Raw genomic sequence first — 16,664 nt, 5'->3', positions numbered from 1 at the left:
TCAGCCTTTCTGCTCCTATGATGCTGCTTGGCCTGCTGTGTTCATCCAGCCCTGCACCTTGTTGTCTCGGATTCTCCAGCATCTGCAGTTCCTACTATCTCTGGGCCTATTTCCATGCTGTATTACTCCATATCTCCATGAGAATGAATGGGGTAAAACACATTTGAGTTTACTGTATCATCCTACTTCAAATGGAGCACAGACCACTTGTTACATGTTAAGTGTGCTGTTGTTAAACAGATGTTAGACACAAATTGAAAGAAATATAAATTGTCTGAATCGACCTTGCAAATTCATGTTTATTTATCATCACATAACTCACTAGCAGCAGAATGTCAGCTGAATTGTTCTTATACAACCTAAAACAAGGTTTCCATTCCTGAAGCCACATTTAGAAAATAAAACAGGAGAAATAGTGTCAATGGGAGTCGAGTGAAAGGAGTCTGAATTTGTTGGAAGGTTAACATGAAAGAACATTATCATAACTAGTTGAAGTACCTATTATGAAGTGTAGTGAAATGGTGATGTGTAAAACTCCGCCCATATTTATTCAAAGAAATTAGATAATGGAAAGTTTGGGTTTGTGCATGTAGATGTTGTTTTACCTTTGGAGGTTCATAAAGAAGGAATTTGGGAAGAATGAAATGAGTTCGATGAAGTGGGTAGTTGGAATACAAGTAGAGTAACAATACTTATATAAACACAACTTGTGCCTGAAATCAGTTCAGATGTGAGTTGAAATCTGACAGGCATTCCTAATGCAGTGAAAAAATCAGCTGAAGGCTAAGGTCAAAATCAGTTCTAATTGGAGAAATTTCTCGTCAGTCTCAGCCAAGTTGAGTCAAGACCTTTCTCCAAGTTCTGGAATTTTTGTCAAGAAAGGGAGTATCCTGTTAGGAATAGAATACTAATGTCCAAGTTAGATCTGTAAATAAATGAAAAACATGAAATGTATGCAAGTTGTATTTTGAACATTTTGTAACATCTTGTAACATCATCATCAGGGTGTGAAGACTGAAATGGCACATTCTTGTGGCCGTTTGTGTGAACATACTAAAGAAATCAGTTGAGGGTTTAACTTTCCATGTGCTGTACTCTCATGTGCCTTTTTGGCAACAATATTAAACCAACCTTCAACCTTGCAAAAAGCTTGTAAATTTTGTGCTTCATAAGTAAGCAGATAGCCAATGAAAAAAATATATTTTTTACAAACTGCAAAACACTTTTCAAACAAAATACTTTGAGAGCGGCATTGTACTTGCCTTTCATATATTTCCCATTTATTTTCATTTTGCCCCAGTTTGTGCCCTGAGAAGGTAACCATGGTCAGAGTCCTTGAATCATTGAAGTCAGTGTAGTCATTGTATTGATGGTGTTTGATGCATTTCCAAGGTATTAGTTTAATGAATTGAACAGTAAAATTGTCCAAGTCAGAACAGTTTGTGATTTGGATTGAATCTTAGGGGTGATAGTGCTCCTAAAACATTTGGTGCCGTTCCCCTTCTTACAGGTACAATTTCCAGAGACAGAGGCAGTGTTGAAGTAAACATAGAAAAGTTACTGCAGGTACTCCTCAGATCATACATACTGCAAGCACATTGCAGCCAGGACGGAGGAGTAGATATCGAATCTACTCATCCCAGCCATAATCTTCAACAGCTTTCAACAACAAATAAACTTAATTAAGTCTAATATAGTGAACCTTGTCGTAACTAATGCTCAACAAAGATCAAAATGAGAGTCTCCAAAGTTCTGCAGAAGCTATACTTTTTCTTAAAATTAGAGCACTGCCCAACCCTTCTACAGTCAGCCAATTCACTGATTGGGGTCATTTGAACAAATTTCCATGAAAAAGTTAAAATGTCAGGCAAGAATACAAACTTTATTTTTCTGAATTGGTTTATTAATTTCAAATTGCAGTTTTATTTCAACCAAGCTGCCATAGAGACACAATGGTAATGCAATTGCGAAGTCAATCAGCATACAAAAAATATTGATCTCTGCTGCTTCTGTCAGGAGAGAATAAGACATTTTGGTTATTACATTACAACATCACTAAAAAGGACCTCAAGGGGAGGCAATTTGTTTGGTATTTATTCTCCACTAAAGATGCTAATTCTTCACAGCTGGGAAATTGTACAACAACTTCCAGTCCTTGAGCATTCCCCCCAAGTAGCCATTTTTTCAAACGTGAGCTGGCTAGATAATGTTTGAATATGAAAGTAAGCACAGATTTTTCATGAGACATTTAGAAGAATGGGGAGCAGGAGCTTTGGTTGAAATTTTTAACCTTACTTAATCCGTGTGTGACAAATCCTATCATAAGGAACCTCTTCTGTCCTGTATCATTTGATTCTATCTGTAACTGCACGCCAAATCAGATGTGTGATTCAACAACTTTTGATAAAGGAGTATTTGATCATTAAGTCATCAATAAAACTTCTTCCTGAAACCTGTTGCACATCATCCTTAACGTTACCTCATTTGTCCCTCAATGTTTTATTGTATCATAAAACCTGACAAACTCAATAACATGTCAGCCAAGACCCACTTTGAGAACTGGGCAGTCTTTTGAAAATACTGGCAATTGTTGCAAAATGACCAATATGTTGTTTGTTGTTTTTTGGATATCTTTGTCATGGTGACCAATGAGACTGCTGGTGAACTGGTCACATTTACAATTAAGAAACCAATCTCAGATGAGGTACTCTTCTGTCTGTTATCATCCACCCTCTGATCCTGTTTGAACGCACTTTCTTTAATTATTACACAGATTTAAAAAAGGGCACAGCTCCCTAAACACAGGCTCAGTCAGTCTAGATCAAATATATGATATAATAAATGCTGAATAAATTTGCCTTCTCAACCATCCAATTAAATATTTATTAAATCTTAATCTATTTAAATGTAAATAGATCTAGGGCACAACTGCACCTCCTTTCAGGAAGGACATTAAATGTCCATCTGGCACTTAATTGGACAGTACTGGGCCTTCCCTAGGATGAAGGACCCTTTTGGGTGGGAATGATGTGTTCCAGAGGCAGAAACTATGCCCTCTTCTTTCACCCCGCCTCCACCAACAGCTGCCAGTTGCTATGCGTTACTGAGAGACCCAGTCACAGTTAGGGTAAGACATGATTGATGGAGATTATGGGAGGGAGTTTGGCAGAAATGGCATGGAGGGTAACTCTGAGACCCTCCTCATGATGCCAAGTCCTTTGACTAGTCACTGTGCGCCTTTGAATGAGAGATGCCACTACTCTCAGAAATCCACAAGAAAACAAAGTAGAGTTTCTTTCTCGGGCGTCCTCATGGCAAGTCCATTGCCCATCACTGAGGAGATCCCAGCAGATGTGGGCAGAGTCAATTAATTGGAGTAATTTCCCACTTAATAGTCTCAATCTGCTCTTCATGAGCCTTCCTGTTTCAAACTTAATTGGGGCAGAAGTAGGAAGTGGATCAAATCCCCCTTAACACTAAACTTGTCTCGTGGGACAGCACTAAATTCCACACATAGACACTTACAGTGCAGAAGGAAGCTGTACAGTCAATTGTATCTATTTAGCCAAAAAAGCTTACTAAGTAACAGTAGACCATCAGTAACGCATTAAAGCCTATAGTATGTTGTAGACCCTATACTCATATAGGGCATCAAATCAACTGTCCTTCTTGACCATTGTCTAGAAGGGAAATCTTTGGGGCTGGGGGCTGTAGCTTGAGGATGTTGAAGATTGAGTCCCTCCCCCAGTGCTGGGGTATCAGTTTGGGTCAGTTAATAGTATATCTTGGGGCAAGTCAGCAGTTGAGGTAGAGAAGCCTGTGACCAGGCCTGGGATTTAGGCAAAAGGTATCTTTGGCCTGTGAAAATCAGACCTGCTGTGGTTAGCCCACTGAATTCTGTATGAACCATAAACTGAGTAACCCAACAACTCCTGCTTTGGATCAGCTGCTGAGAAGCCCAAAGTTTATGCTTTCTGTTGATCACTATTAAATGTGAGTGGTGGTGCAGATCATGTTGTCAGGTCATAATTTTGAAATGTTAATTATGCCCTAGCAAGGCTTTACAAAAGTCTCATGCATACACTGGTTTATGAACTTCAAAAGTTTAAACAGATGGGATTGGCACCATCTTATCAAGTCTTAACATTTTAAACTGTCTCTTTGCCATCCATTAGGGAAGGGGTTTTATGGTTAAATTTAAGACCATCTTTGTTTTACAATGTAAACTTTATAAAATTATTATAATCTTTAATCATTTCACTAGCTTCAACCTGTGCAGACTAAGATATTGTTAAACAGCTGGATTTTATAATTGTTTTAAATGTCCCTTTTGTTCTGTTAAGTTAATGTTCTGAAAAGTGGAATGGTGAGGTCATACGAAAGACTTCCACTCAGATAGGCCCACATAATCTGCAGGTGAGTGACTATCATCTGTCTGCCAGCCATGGAGAAACAGAGAGAAGCTGGTATGTGCTAACGACCAAGCTTGATGTCGGCAGAGGTGTTTTATTTTTCTGTTTCAAAGTAAGGGTACAGAACTGTTTTCATGAAGAGGAGATGTCTTGCTGGTGAAAATTAGACCTAAGTGTAACGGGCTGAGTGGAATGATGTTTGAAGTGGGCCTGCTGGAAATCCAGGAGTTACAGTGGGACTGTTTCTGTAATGCTACAAATCTGTAAATACAGTGCACAGCAAAAGGGATTGTGACATAGCTTGATTACTTAGCTGGCTAATGTGACAGTGTCTTTACTTAACGGTCACAATTAAACCAAATTAATGTTTAAGTCACACTGATTTTAGTTTGCAGATTATAGTGAAATTCTTAGAATGTAGCATTTTATCCTTCAGTTTACTTGTGTTAGTCACTGGGAAATTGATCCCTTTGTAAAAGATTTGGATATCTGTAGGGATCATAAGAGAATCAAGCTATATGCAGCCTCAAAATAGTTGTACACACCCACATGAAGAAAACATGCTTAGCTAAATAAAACCTGTATGAAGTAGAACTGCCATTGTATAACTTTCAGTGGGTGTCAAAGTTTGCCATGCCCTCACCCTATATCCAACAACCATGTGCTTTTAACAGAATTACAGGAAATAATTAGGTCAGCAAATTCCAGTGGATGTTTCCTCCTAATTCATAATTCCGACTATTAACTGAACTGGCACATTCCATTTCTTATTTGAAGCTGAAATGATTTAATTTACCACAATGTTCTGATATACAAAGCCCTTGCCATTAGCAATGCAGCAATATTGAAGCAATGAAAATTCTGAAAATCGCAGCCCACATAACAAGGAAATTATCATGTTTCTGCTGCAAACGAAAGCACTGGATTAAATCTTTACAATAACAGGTAATGCATAAACATGATTTGAACACAAATAACACTTAAAAAATTCTTATTTGGATCCAAAAAGAATCATTGCACTTTATAATGCAATTGAATATTCTAAACAATTAGAGGAATGTCCAGGATGAATACATCTGGGAAGATTTTAATTTCAAATATTTGAAAATAAAGACGAGGATTTGTCATATATTTACTTAGTACTTTTTGCTTACCAAGATGAGGAACATTAAAGCTATGACATTGTAAGCAACCATCTTCAGGATGAATTAATCCCCAGTGACATTTCCATTTCACATTGAAGTGTTTCTGCTGAACAAAATTAGTTCTGTATTAGGGACAGCCTGTGTTCAAGTACCCAATAGCAACTAGATTGATCCCTGCCTAAGATTATTTAAAAGAGGACATTTACATCAAGCAAGGAGGAAACACTCATCTGATCATTTGTCTTGGATTCAAACACATAGCACATAGTGGAAAAGGCAATGTTTAATCCTCCAGTTCTTAGATTATATCGGTCCAACACAAGGAGGAAAAGCAAGTTCAGATCTGAGACACCCTTCAGGAATGGAATGCTCCCTTATCACGAACCAGTCCATAAACACGAAGAAAAGCAGTACCCATCCACACAACTAACTAATGCAAAATGATTTAATATGTTTTATAAACACTCAGAAGTCTATGAATTCATTGCAGTAGCTTTAACGGAGGCAGAATTCTGGAGTTTTGCTTGTTTGCTTCAAAGAGTTGAGAAATTTTTGCAAAACCTGGCCTCAGGACATTGCAATAAATAAACTGGGTGCAGTCCATGATAGAACAGATTGTACAATGCATGGAAAGAGCAGAGTTCAGGGGTCAAATTGCCTTTTCTCTGTCTGTGTTGTCATTCCTACAATCCAACAAGGCCTGAACATTCCTTTAAGTGTTAATAATTCACGGACTTAATACAAGAAACAAGACAGACTGAGAAAGATCCTCGCTCATTTTAAATAAAGTACAAGCGCATAAACATGTAGAGATTTCAGTTTTGCTAAACTTAACATCAACACAGAGACAACTGCCAGGGGCAACAAGAAGGGGCAATTAAACAACAATATCTATAATATTTACTAATGGGGAAATAATAGCAAAATTTGAGATTAGTAAGTCAGACAAGTCCTACACAAATGTGTAAAACCTAACAACGAGCATGAAATAATGGAGTCGAAATTATTCCCAGAAGTGCTGAAGCAACTTCTTTTTGGAGATGTTCAATGAACAGGAAATTTTGAAAATTATACAGCAGTTTCACGAACAGAATTTTTTTTCTGCTCATCTTTGAACTTACAATGCTGAAGTTGCTGTTGTCTCTGTGTTTTGGTTGGAGAACAAGCTTCACTGACCCTTCTCACCCACACTTTAGCTTCCATTTCCTCCCTACTTTTCTCATTTTGTAGTGCCTCACACGACTTGGATGCCTCAGGAAAGAAGCTAGATGCAGTAGATAGATTTTTTCTCAAATGGTCATTGCTAGATGAGCTAGCAACTTCACTGCACTTCTTAAAGTCTCTGCCTGTTTTAGCAGCACATGAATGCAAGATAGGACTTCCACATTTTGAATAAAGATCTGAACGTACTCTTCGCAGTTTAGTTGTTGTTTTTGTATTCTTCTTCAATTCTTCAGTGCTGCCTGTGAGGAATCGAGTGCAATTAAGACTTGTGAGCATATGATGACTGTTGTAGGGTGTTTGGGAACTGGTTGCTAAGGATATGTCAGGAGACTTGTTCATTGGAACTGAAGTTGGGTTTTGTGTCCTGAACTCTACATCTTGCACAAATCCTTTTGATGGTTCCAAAAGAAGTGTCGTTGCAAGGTTCTCATGTGAATGAGATGCTCTCCGTTGACCAATAGACCATTTCCCACCAGTCTCTTCAAATGAATCTAAAATAATTTTCAGACAAGATGAAAAGCAAAGCCAATAACTTCCTGATAACTTTGTTAACTCAATTTACAAATGAGCTTTAATTCAAAACTAACTGTCCTCATTAATAAACTGTTAATGCACTTTGATTTTCTACAGAAAATAGCTGCAACATCTTCAATCTTTTCTAATGGGTGTACAGTCTCCAGTTATAAGATCAGATTTGTCGTGAGTGCAGAAAAGAGTCGCTTTTAATTTTTTGATTAAATAAGACAGTCTAGTACCTGTAACACAGATATTTCACCACTAGATAGGGCTGAGAATTAAATAAATTAAGTAATTATATGTTGAATCAACATGTTATGATCCCAATCCATATTTTGGAACCGTGTTTTAAAACTTTATAGTCGTTGTTTGCATGTTAACCAGATGATCTGGAAATTGTGCACTACTACATTAACTAACAGCAACCTGTACTTCAGGGTATTTTTTCCACATATTTTCGATCAACCCATTCTTTCACACCTCTGGAGCAGGTGAGACTTGAACCAAGCCCTCTGAACTAGAGGTAGGGACATTGCCACAAGACCATAAGACACACATAGTGTTTTATTAGGAGCCTGGTTGGTGACCTGGTAAAAGTCTTTAAGATTGCTGTAGGGTTTCCAACTGAAGGAAAAGATCACAACAAGGGCCTATAAATATATCATAGCTACAGATTAATTTGATAGGGATTTGGGAAAGGTCATGAGGAATGCTGGTTTACATGTTTTTACTCTTTTTAGTTTTTTGACTGTAAACTCATAGACATTGAGAGTGCCCGTTAGAACAAATAAAAATCAGTCGTAATTAACTATGAATTGCAAATAGAAGACATTTGGCCAGATTGTTGGTTCCCAAACAGCTCTGAATTAGGTTGTGAAATACTGCACTTACTTTTGTTGGCGGAAAAAAACACTTTCTTGTGCCTTCCTGACCTTGCACCATGTTTGTGTGGCCTTTTGGTGGGGTTGGAAAGGTCTTGGGCCAAATTTTCACCAAGGCTAAAGAAAATCTGTGTACTCGCATGACTCACAATATGAATTTCCAACCTTCATGTGACTTTCAAAGATTTGGGTTCACAGTGTATCTTGAGTAACAAAGGAGTGTATGAGGAATATGGGTACAGGGTGATCTTGTAGAAGGCCCAACTCAGCCTCCAAATTAATAATCAAACACTTAACATTGTTTAAAAACATCTATACCTCATTCCTCATCTCCCCATTCTATCCCATGCAACCCCATGCTACCTCTAGCAGTGGGGGAGGTTGTAATCTTTTAAGGGCCAACTGAGCTGATCAAAAAAAGTCTAGAACCTGTAATTTTCTATTATGAGCATATACATTTTAACTGTTCTTGGATCAACAAGACTACCTTTTGAACTGAGGCTTTTGAAGTGCAGCCAAGCATTCACAATGGAACTGCTGACATAGCCAATGATTCCAGCTCCACTGACAGAAATTTCTGTTTCCATTTCAAAACAGTGTGCCCATCAGCCATTGGAGGTGAACAGATACACAGAAGCAAGCTTTTTTTTAGAAGAAAGACACACCCAGACCTGCCAATCTAATTTAGATTAGAGTATTAAAAATGACAACAGATGATATTTTGGTTGACTTTAGTTTTAGTACATTTATGGTAATTCCTTCATCACAAAAATACGAGAATGCATGTAAACAAATAAATAATACTGTTAATGTGAATGTGAATTTACCTTTTCAAAACTGCTCCCTATGAGGAATTAGTGAATCAAAACACATTTACATTATAATACGGCATTTTACAGTGATGTATGAATGTAGGAAAATATTGCTTTCACATTGCACATTGCTTTCAGAATGTTCCTGACTTGAACAAGCTTTCTATTCTCCCCATGAACATCTAAACCTGCCATGCTCTTAACAGGATTTTACAGCCCTGTGCCACTAGACAAATATAGGGCACAGAAGGCAAACTACTTTATGTTCACTGTTTAAAATGAGAAATCTAACCTCAGTAGGGGCAAGTATGTATATTTTTCACACTAGGCATTCTTGACTGGCAAAAAGAGCCACAGGAAACTGGCTAGGCTCAGGAATGCAGATGAAAACTTGATTTCCACTGAAATAATTCGAAGTGTGGCCATTGGCACAATAAAAGACACCTTCACACCAGGTAAAATTTCAATCCCATTGATAAAAAAATGCATATACACCTCTTTTTAGGTCCCAGTCCCTGTTGTGAGGAAACTAGAAAAAATGCACATCCTTTTGGAAGCAATTTTTGTGGATTTCTGTTGGTTTTGTAGGCCCTAAAAGGACCTAAGTTTCCTCCTTAGAGCATATTAAGTCACGGGGGGAAGCCTGCTGAAGAATTGGGAATATTCTGAAAGTCTAAAATTTTGACACCTTCAAATGACATTGAGACATTGTATTGTAATGTATATGTATTTTTAATGTGATTCATCATAGGTGTCTGACTGTGCACAAATAAATAATTCTTGCATTGTTAAGCATTGTGTAATTGCTGCTGTGCATTACAATACCTTTTCCAATTATCATGATGCATTAAAAATTTAAAACAAAAGTCCTGTTGGCCTGTGATTTAAATAGACTAGCAGGTTTGGTTGTTTCAAAAAAAAGATGCTGTTTTTGCAAGTTGTAGAGAAATTTCTATACTTGCTCCTCTCCATTGATTCGCAGACACTCTAGTATTCCATTTTCAATTTTAAAACAATCTGTTCTCTGTTTCAAGAAATGTAGCTGGAAACTTTTGGTATGGCAGCTATTGCTACCAAAAATGCTTGACGCAGTTTCAAAAACTGCTGAACAGTATCAGATGGACAGGTGACTTTCTGTTTTCTTGCTCATTCAAGTGCCTGTTGGGTTTGTAAAAGAATTATTTTGTTTTTATTGGAGTAGGTTTTATTTCAACTATCAATAATTGTGAGTTGGACTTGTAGGTTTTATAAAATTGGTGGAGATTTTTTTTTCCCCAAATGATCTTAAAATAATTCCCATTGCTTTTGCACAGCTTGAGGACTGCATATAATGGAGACTACTTTGAAACAAAGAGGTAACATGGTCTTAGCAATGGCAATCTGAGTAGTATGTAATGGTACACAGGAAAGGGTGGTGATGTGAAGGAGCAAGGGATGGCATGGGCGACTGGAGGGGACATGGAGTGGTATGGGAATGAATGGGAAGTGAGGTTGAAGAGACCTTTTAAATGATGTTGGGAGAATTGAGACAAACCTTTCTAACTAACCTGACTCCATGTCCACACTTCTCATCCACTCAAGCATGGCTCACAAACTGCATGGCAAACTTGACCCCTTTGTGAAAAGACAAAAATCCAGGGGAAAGTTATGTGTGGGTTGGATATGTATTTTGAAGGGTGAAGAAGTATACAGGTCAAGGTCTTTCCAAGCCCACAGGAAAATCCAGCTCATTGATATAGCTGAACTAACAGTGGAAAGGTCATCACTGGTCAGCGTAATTGCTGTAGAATTACAAATCAGAGTTATGGATTGCAGGCATACTTGTCGGGCAGTCCTCATTAAAAATATCAAGAGAGAGCAGCCGCCTTCTTTGCAGTACCAATGAGAAATGCCTTGCAGCATAGAGTTGCAAGAATCAAAGTGCATCGGTAAACTATCACAGCATTGAGCAAGACTGTTTCATGCATAGAGCCCTCACCAAGGATTTCCAGACCCTACCAGGCCCTTTGCAGAATCTGGCATCCATTTGTTACACTCAGTGCTTCCAACAGGAATCATTTAAATATATGGTCATTTATTGGATGTTACACAATCCTTCATCCAGAACAGTGAATGATTATGTCAAAAGGCTTTGTACAATGTACTGCAGTTGTGTAGAACAGCTAATGATGTAGGAAATGCTGCATGTTTGCTGCTAAAGATGGGTTGAGCTAGTTTACTTAGTGAATCTAGAAAAGTGGATCTATTAATAGGGCAGTTTAAGATCATTTGTTTACATGTGGGGCATGCATAATATCAGCAAGGTTGTATTTATTGCTTACTCCTCAGTCAGTGATGGGTCTTTTTGTTGAACTTCTGAAGTGCCTGTGGTGATACCATCACAACAATGGTATAAGCTAGGGACTTCCATAATATTAATTTAGCAATAGTGAAAAAAATGATGGTGCATTACCAGTCATCTAATGTCAGGACTTTGTTGCTTCCCTCACTATTTGACACAGGCCCAGTGTGACCACTGTGACATTCAGCCTCTTGTAAATTTGGAGCAATGACTCCTGAATGCAGAGGAAAGCACAACTCATTCACAAGCTTTCTAATAATACAAAAGCGTGAATGGATGAAGAGAAATGACGGCAGGATAGCGTCAGATGCTATCTGTGTGCATATAGAACTTGATCCTATATAGCAGATATGGTTGTCAAGGATGAAAATGAGACCAAGGAGGAAACCAAGAATAGACTTTGAAGGGATTCCAGAGGAATCCAGTGGAAGGAGACGCCTACGTTGGAAATTCTCTGGATCACAATGGAATAATGTCATTCCACTTATTGTGTTTTTGCATCAATTCCAGAAAAGACAGGCATGTAATTTTAAGATTGTCAGGTGACATCATGGCATATGACATGCCAATATAAAGGACTCACCTTCAGGAGCATCAGCAATCATAATAGCCTGCTCGCACTTATTGTACCCTTGCCACTTATAGTCAGTAACACAGACCCTAGATTTTGTGTCGGTCTGAGCTCTCAGTGGTGTAAATAATTAGTATTGTTAATAAACCTCAAAATTTCTGTCTCAACAAGGTCCCTATCTTTGTGGTATATGTTACAAGGGTATATAGGGAACGCTCAGACCATATCATGCTGGCAGTGGTATTTTACCCTGAAATAACAACATTACTTAGGTAGATAATGTAGGAAATACTTTGTAGAAGAATGGTGGGGCTACCATGTTAAGGGCTGCGAAGAGGCTAAAGAGGATTATGATGTACCATAATAACTGTGTAATTATGTGTATTATACCACTTCTTGTCATAAGAATATTAGTCGAAAGAAGGATTTAACTTTTTTGTTCACTTCTCATTCTTGCTTCAAATCTTTGAACTATATCCTCCAATGCTTTGAATGTGGATATGCCACTCAAGTCTATGATAATTACTACCATTGAAAAAGTGAGGTAGATACTTGGATGCACACATTTTTAGGCAGGTGGCGTGATGGGCTCAATACCTGCACCTGAATGACAAAGCCCCCTTTCTTGTTGAGCTGGTGTGTGCCAACAACTGTTTGGAGGAGTATAAACCAGCATTCCAAAGACCCTCAGGTAAATAAAGGCTGGTGGAGGCATTTTGCTGGGGGATTGAGGTTGAAGAAATAGAGGCTAAAGACAAACTGATTGCAATATAAATATCTAAAGGCCTGGGTGCCCATGTCACATGCTGGAATTGAACAACATGTTTTTTTTTTCCAAGCTTACTTCCTGGTGGAAAGGATTGAGTGCTTCCTGCACTGAGAAAAAGATGCCTTGTAGCCCAGTTTGCAGGCTAGTGACTTTTGGGATCAAAGAGAAATTAGGATATTACCCTGAAAGTGGGAGAAAAGAACAGTATTCTGTTTTTATTGGACTGTTGACAATTTATGTTATGTGATTAAATAAACAACTCAGATTTCCATGACGAAGCTTTAGCATCTGATCTGTAGATCACATTCTGTAATGCTAAGATAGTTTATTTAAACCACTGCCTGTGGTAAATCATCAGAAGACATCCAAATGCTCGTCAGGATACAAACTATGTCACAAAAACTTTTTTCATTTGTATGAACAGTAGCAAATTTATTTGCTTTTCAGGCTTGCCTCATGGTCTGCTCAACACTCACTGAATTCTCGCATGATGACAGCCCTAATCACCACTGATTGGAGAGGCAATGGCCTAGTGGTATTATCACTGGACTGTTAATCCAGAGACCCAGATAATGTTCTGGGGACCTGGGTTCAAATCCCACCACGGCAGATGGTGGAATTTGAATTCAATAAATATCTGGAATTAAGAATTTAATGATGACCATGAACCCATTGTCGGAAAAACCCATCTGGTTCACTAATGTCCTTTGGGGAAGGAAACTACCATCCTTACCTGGTCTGGCCTACATGTGACTCCAGACCCACAGCAATATGGTTGACTCTCAACTGCCCTCTGGGCAATTAGAGATGGGCAATAAATGTTGCCTAGCCAGCGACACCCTCATCCCGTGAATGAATAAAGAAAAAAAAGATTTCTCACTTCAGTGCCTCATTTAGTTGTGAGCAGGGAGGCTGTGTACAAACTTTCCCATAGTAGAGTTAGCTGGAGCAGGAGCTGTCATGCTCAAAAAAATTCTCATGCCCTCCAAACCCATCATAAGGGGAAAGTAGTAAATTTTGCTCTGGTTTACACTGCTGACTATCTGACAACAGGGCAGTTTATGAAGATGTACAAAACATTTAGGGAATGAAAGAGAAGGTGGGTTTCTGCTATATGAGAGTAGTGCAGGAATATCAAAAGAGCTGTCTAGATGTACTAATGGTGCTTCTTGATTATCACAACATTGGGTTGATAAGGAGGACAGCTTGAGATATACGAGCAGTGGGAGTAGATTTTCTGGGACTGGGACTAGGACTAATGGGTGTGGTTTGAATACATGTACTGAGATTTTCTTTTGCCATTGTTTTAAACTCATTTCATAAATTATTGGCACTAAAGGTAAAATTGCCATAGTCTCAGAGGACCGTAAAGCTGCTGTCTCTTTAGAGAGAGTAGACTGGTGGTGGTTTAACCTGAGGATCATCACACCACAGGCAAAGGGCAAGGTTAAGAAGGGGGGACCTTTGTGGAAGCCACAGCTACTACAGGAATTGAACTCATGCTTTTGATGTCACTCTGGATCGCTAACCAATTGACCAATCAACTGAGCCAACTGACCTCACAAAGTGTACTGAATGATGATATTTGGTTATCGGACTGTTGGGAGAGGGTTTCAAAGTCTGGAAGCAACATGAAAGTGTAGGATATAGGTAGGTTTGTAGCTCCAGGTAAGATAGAGATACTGAGGGTTATTCTCAAATTTTTGAAGGTCCTGCAAACATTAGGGGCTGGGTGCATTAGTCTAACAGTGCTAGGGTTGTGAACTGTGTCTTCACTGGGAAAGATGGAAACCAGAGAGTGGTGGGACTGAAGATAAAGAGGTGTGGAATGTGACAATGGTGGAAGTGCTAAGGCGCTGCAGTGGGAAGGAAGATATGGGTGCTCAGTGAAGAGAAGAATCAACCAATAGGGAAAAGGGCTTACTGCTTGGGGTTGGGAGAGATGAGAAAGAGAAATAGCATATAGGGTAGTGATCAGGGAAAACAGATGGGCATCTTGGCAAGGACTGTGATAGATGGAACATGAGTTTATGGAAAGTTCAAGGTACTTAGGACAGTGAAAGAAGGCTGAAAACAAATTACCCTTAGAATGAATAGGACAACAATTTCTCTACACCGTCAGTGAAGAGCTACCAGCAATTCCGCCCATTGCATATACAGGTACTTTTATAAATATTATGGGAAACATTTCTCAGGATGCTCTCCCCACAACCACAAGCTCCCTACCTCAAATTTATACACTGGTTCTCTTTCTTACTCCTCTTACACCACAGTGGATATCCTGCATAATGGCTCCGAATTCCCACTTTCTGGCAGTGGAATTCAGCTGCATGTGACACAGGTTTTACCAGACAGTATCTATATCTGCTACTAAGTTTTATCCAACATGATGCATCAGGATTGTGGTGATAGAGGAGTGGGATAACATTTAAATACCTATGAAATCTCCTTGGAGAAACATCACGACCAGTGCTTTTACTCTGATCTGGGGTTTTCTTTTGCCATTGTTTTAGACTAATTTCATTAATTATTTTCCATTTCAATGTAACGAACCCGATGTGCTACCTTTCAGAGATTCAGTAGAAAAGGCCTTTCCATGCTTTCCAAAGAATGACAGTTCTTCAGATACTTTAAACAACTCTGAACCTGAACTCATCTCCTTCTCATCTGTCACAGATGGGCCTTCACAGAAGCTGGGTGAAATGTTCATTGGTGTGTGGTCACCACTTATGGAGCTGCAGGAGTCACACGTAGACTTCGAGCAGTGGTGTTCTGCCATACCAAATCTCTCACTTTCGTCATCAGAGCCCCTGTTCAAAAATGAAGGAATGTTGTATTATTCAAGAGAAAGCATGTTCAACCACTCCATTCATGCCAGAAAGCAAACCATCTTTTTTCCAATCACTTTCTTTTTCAAAAGCTCCCCATTTAAAACTCCTCTGTCCTTTCACCGACATGGTACCTATTTTTCTTTACATAGCAAAGTGCCATGATTTCTGTGATATTTCTAATTGAATAGTTAGCTAATATCAAAAAGAGTCAGGGCAGAATCAAAAAATATTTGAAGATTTAATAACTGTGGGCCTCAACCATTGATTGTGGGTATAGATTTTTAAGATGAGTAATGGGGTTACAAAACATTCGGGAATAGAAATGCAATGCTGCCTCAGAACGTTTGACAATTAGAGGCCATGGCCACCCAAAGCAAGCAGATAATTATAGGTATGAATAGACCTGCTAATCTGTCATACCATGCTCTGGTAAAAGGCCTTTGATCAAATGGCTCTCCCTGCTTTCTAGTTTTTAAAATAAAGGAATAGTTATTTCATTCTGTTCAGCATTACTTACAAATGGTATTTCAGCTTTCTACGTAGGAGATAGTGAACAACATCATTGTCCGTTTGCATCAAACTCATTAACACTTCATGCTGAAACTCTGGAGCAACCTGGATAATGTGACCATTGAAAACAATAATGCATTAGAAAAACATAACTATAATGCCTTTATTAGTAAAGATACAGAGAATAATGGAAACCTACAGCCAATTACAGGCTAGGAGGTAATAAAACAATTTAATGTTACATATTAAATAATAGACACAGGAAGTGATTGACAAACTGCAGTTGAATAGCAGGATTTGACTGGTATATATGTGGCATGATTCATACTTGAATGTGGGGAACATGCTGGAATCACCTCAATGCTTATATGGGCTGCAATGTAATTTGTGAAACTGGGGTATTATCCATTGAATGGTGAACAAGTGGGACCTCTGTCTCATTTCTCTGTATTCTATTTAATTTAAAGCGAATAATTGATTGGGCAGCCTTGGGCCTCCTGCCTAATGAAATCTGCAGTTAGGCAGAAATCCCACCCCTGAGAGCTGCTGGCCAAGCAGAGTCTTGCTCTGCTGGGAATAGTGGCCACTGCTGATAGAAAACGTTGAATATAGGAGAAGGAGTCAGCCATTTGGCCCTTTGAGCCTGCTCCAC

The 16,664-nt window shown here is 38.7% G+C and overlaps 1 protein-coding gene across 2 annotated transcripts in view; it reads right to left on the bottom strand.

The window, feature by feature from the left end:
* Positions 1–1,887: 1,887 nt before the first annotated feature.
* The window catches only part of arhgap36 (Rho GTPase activating protein 36), a 135,385-nt gene continuing 120,608 nt past the window's right edge, over positions 1,888–16,664 (bottom strand). For both annotated transcript variants that reach the window (XM_048605259.1, XM_048605260.1), the window contains 3 exons: positions 16,020–16,117; positions 15,237–15,481; positions 1,888–7,272 (listed from right to left, as the gene is read on the bottom strand). In XM_048605259.1, coding sequence (XP_048461216.1) covers positions 6,626–7,272; positions 15,237–15,481; positions 16,020–16,117 — 990 coding nt within the window. In that variant the 3' untranslated portion in view covers positions 1,888–6,625. The remainder of the gene's footprint in view (positions 7,273–15,236; positions 15,482–16,019; positions 16,118–16,664) is intronic.

The sequence above is a fragment of the Rhincodon typus genome, chromosome 14 (assembly GCF_021869965.1).
Source record: "Rhincodon typus isolate 14 chromosome 14, sRhiTyp1.1, whole genome shotgun sequence".
Lineage (NCBI taxonomy): Eukaryota > Metazoa > Chordata > Chondrichthyes > Orectolobiformes > Rhincodontidae > Rhincodon > Rhincodon typus.
Note: the sequence above shows the minus strand (reverse complement) of the source record. Positions and strands in the feature narration are given on the sequence as shown.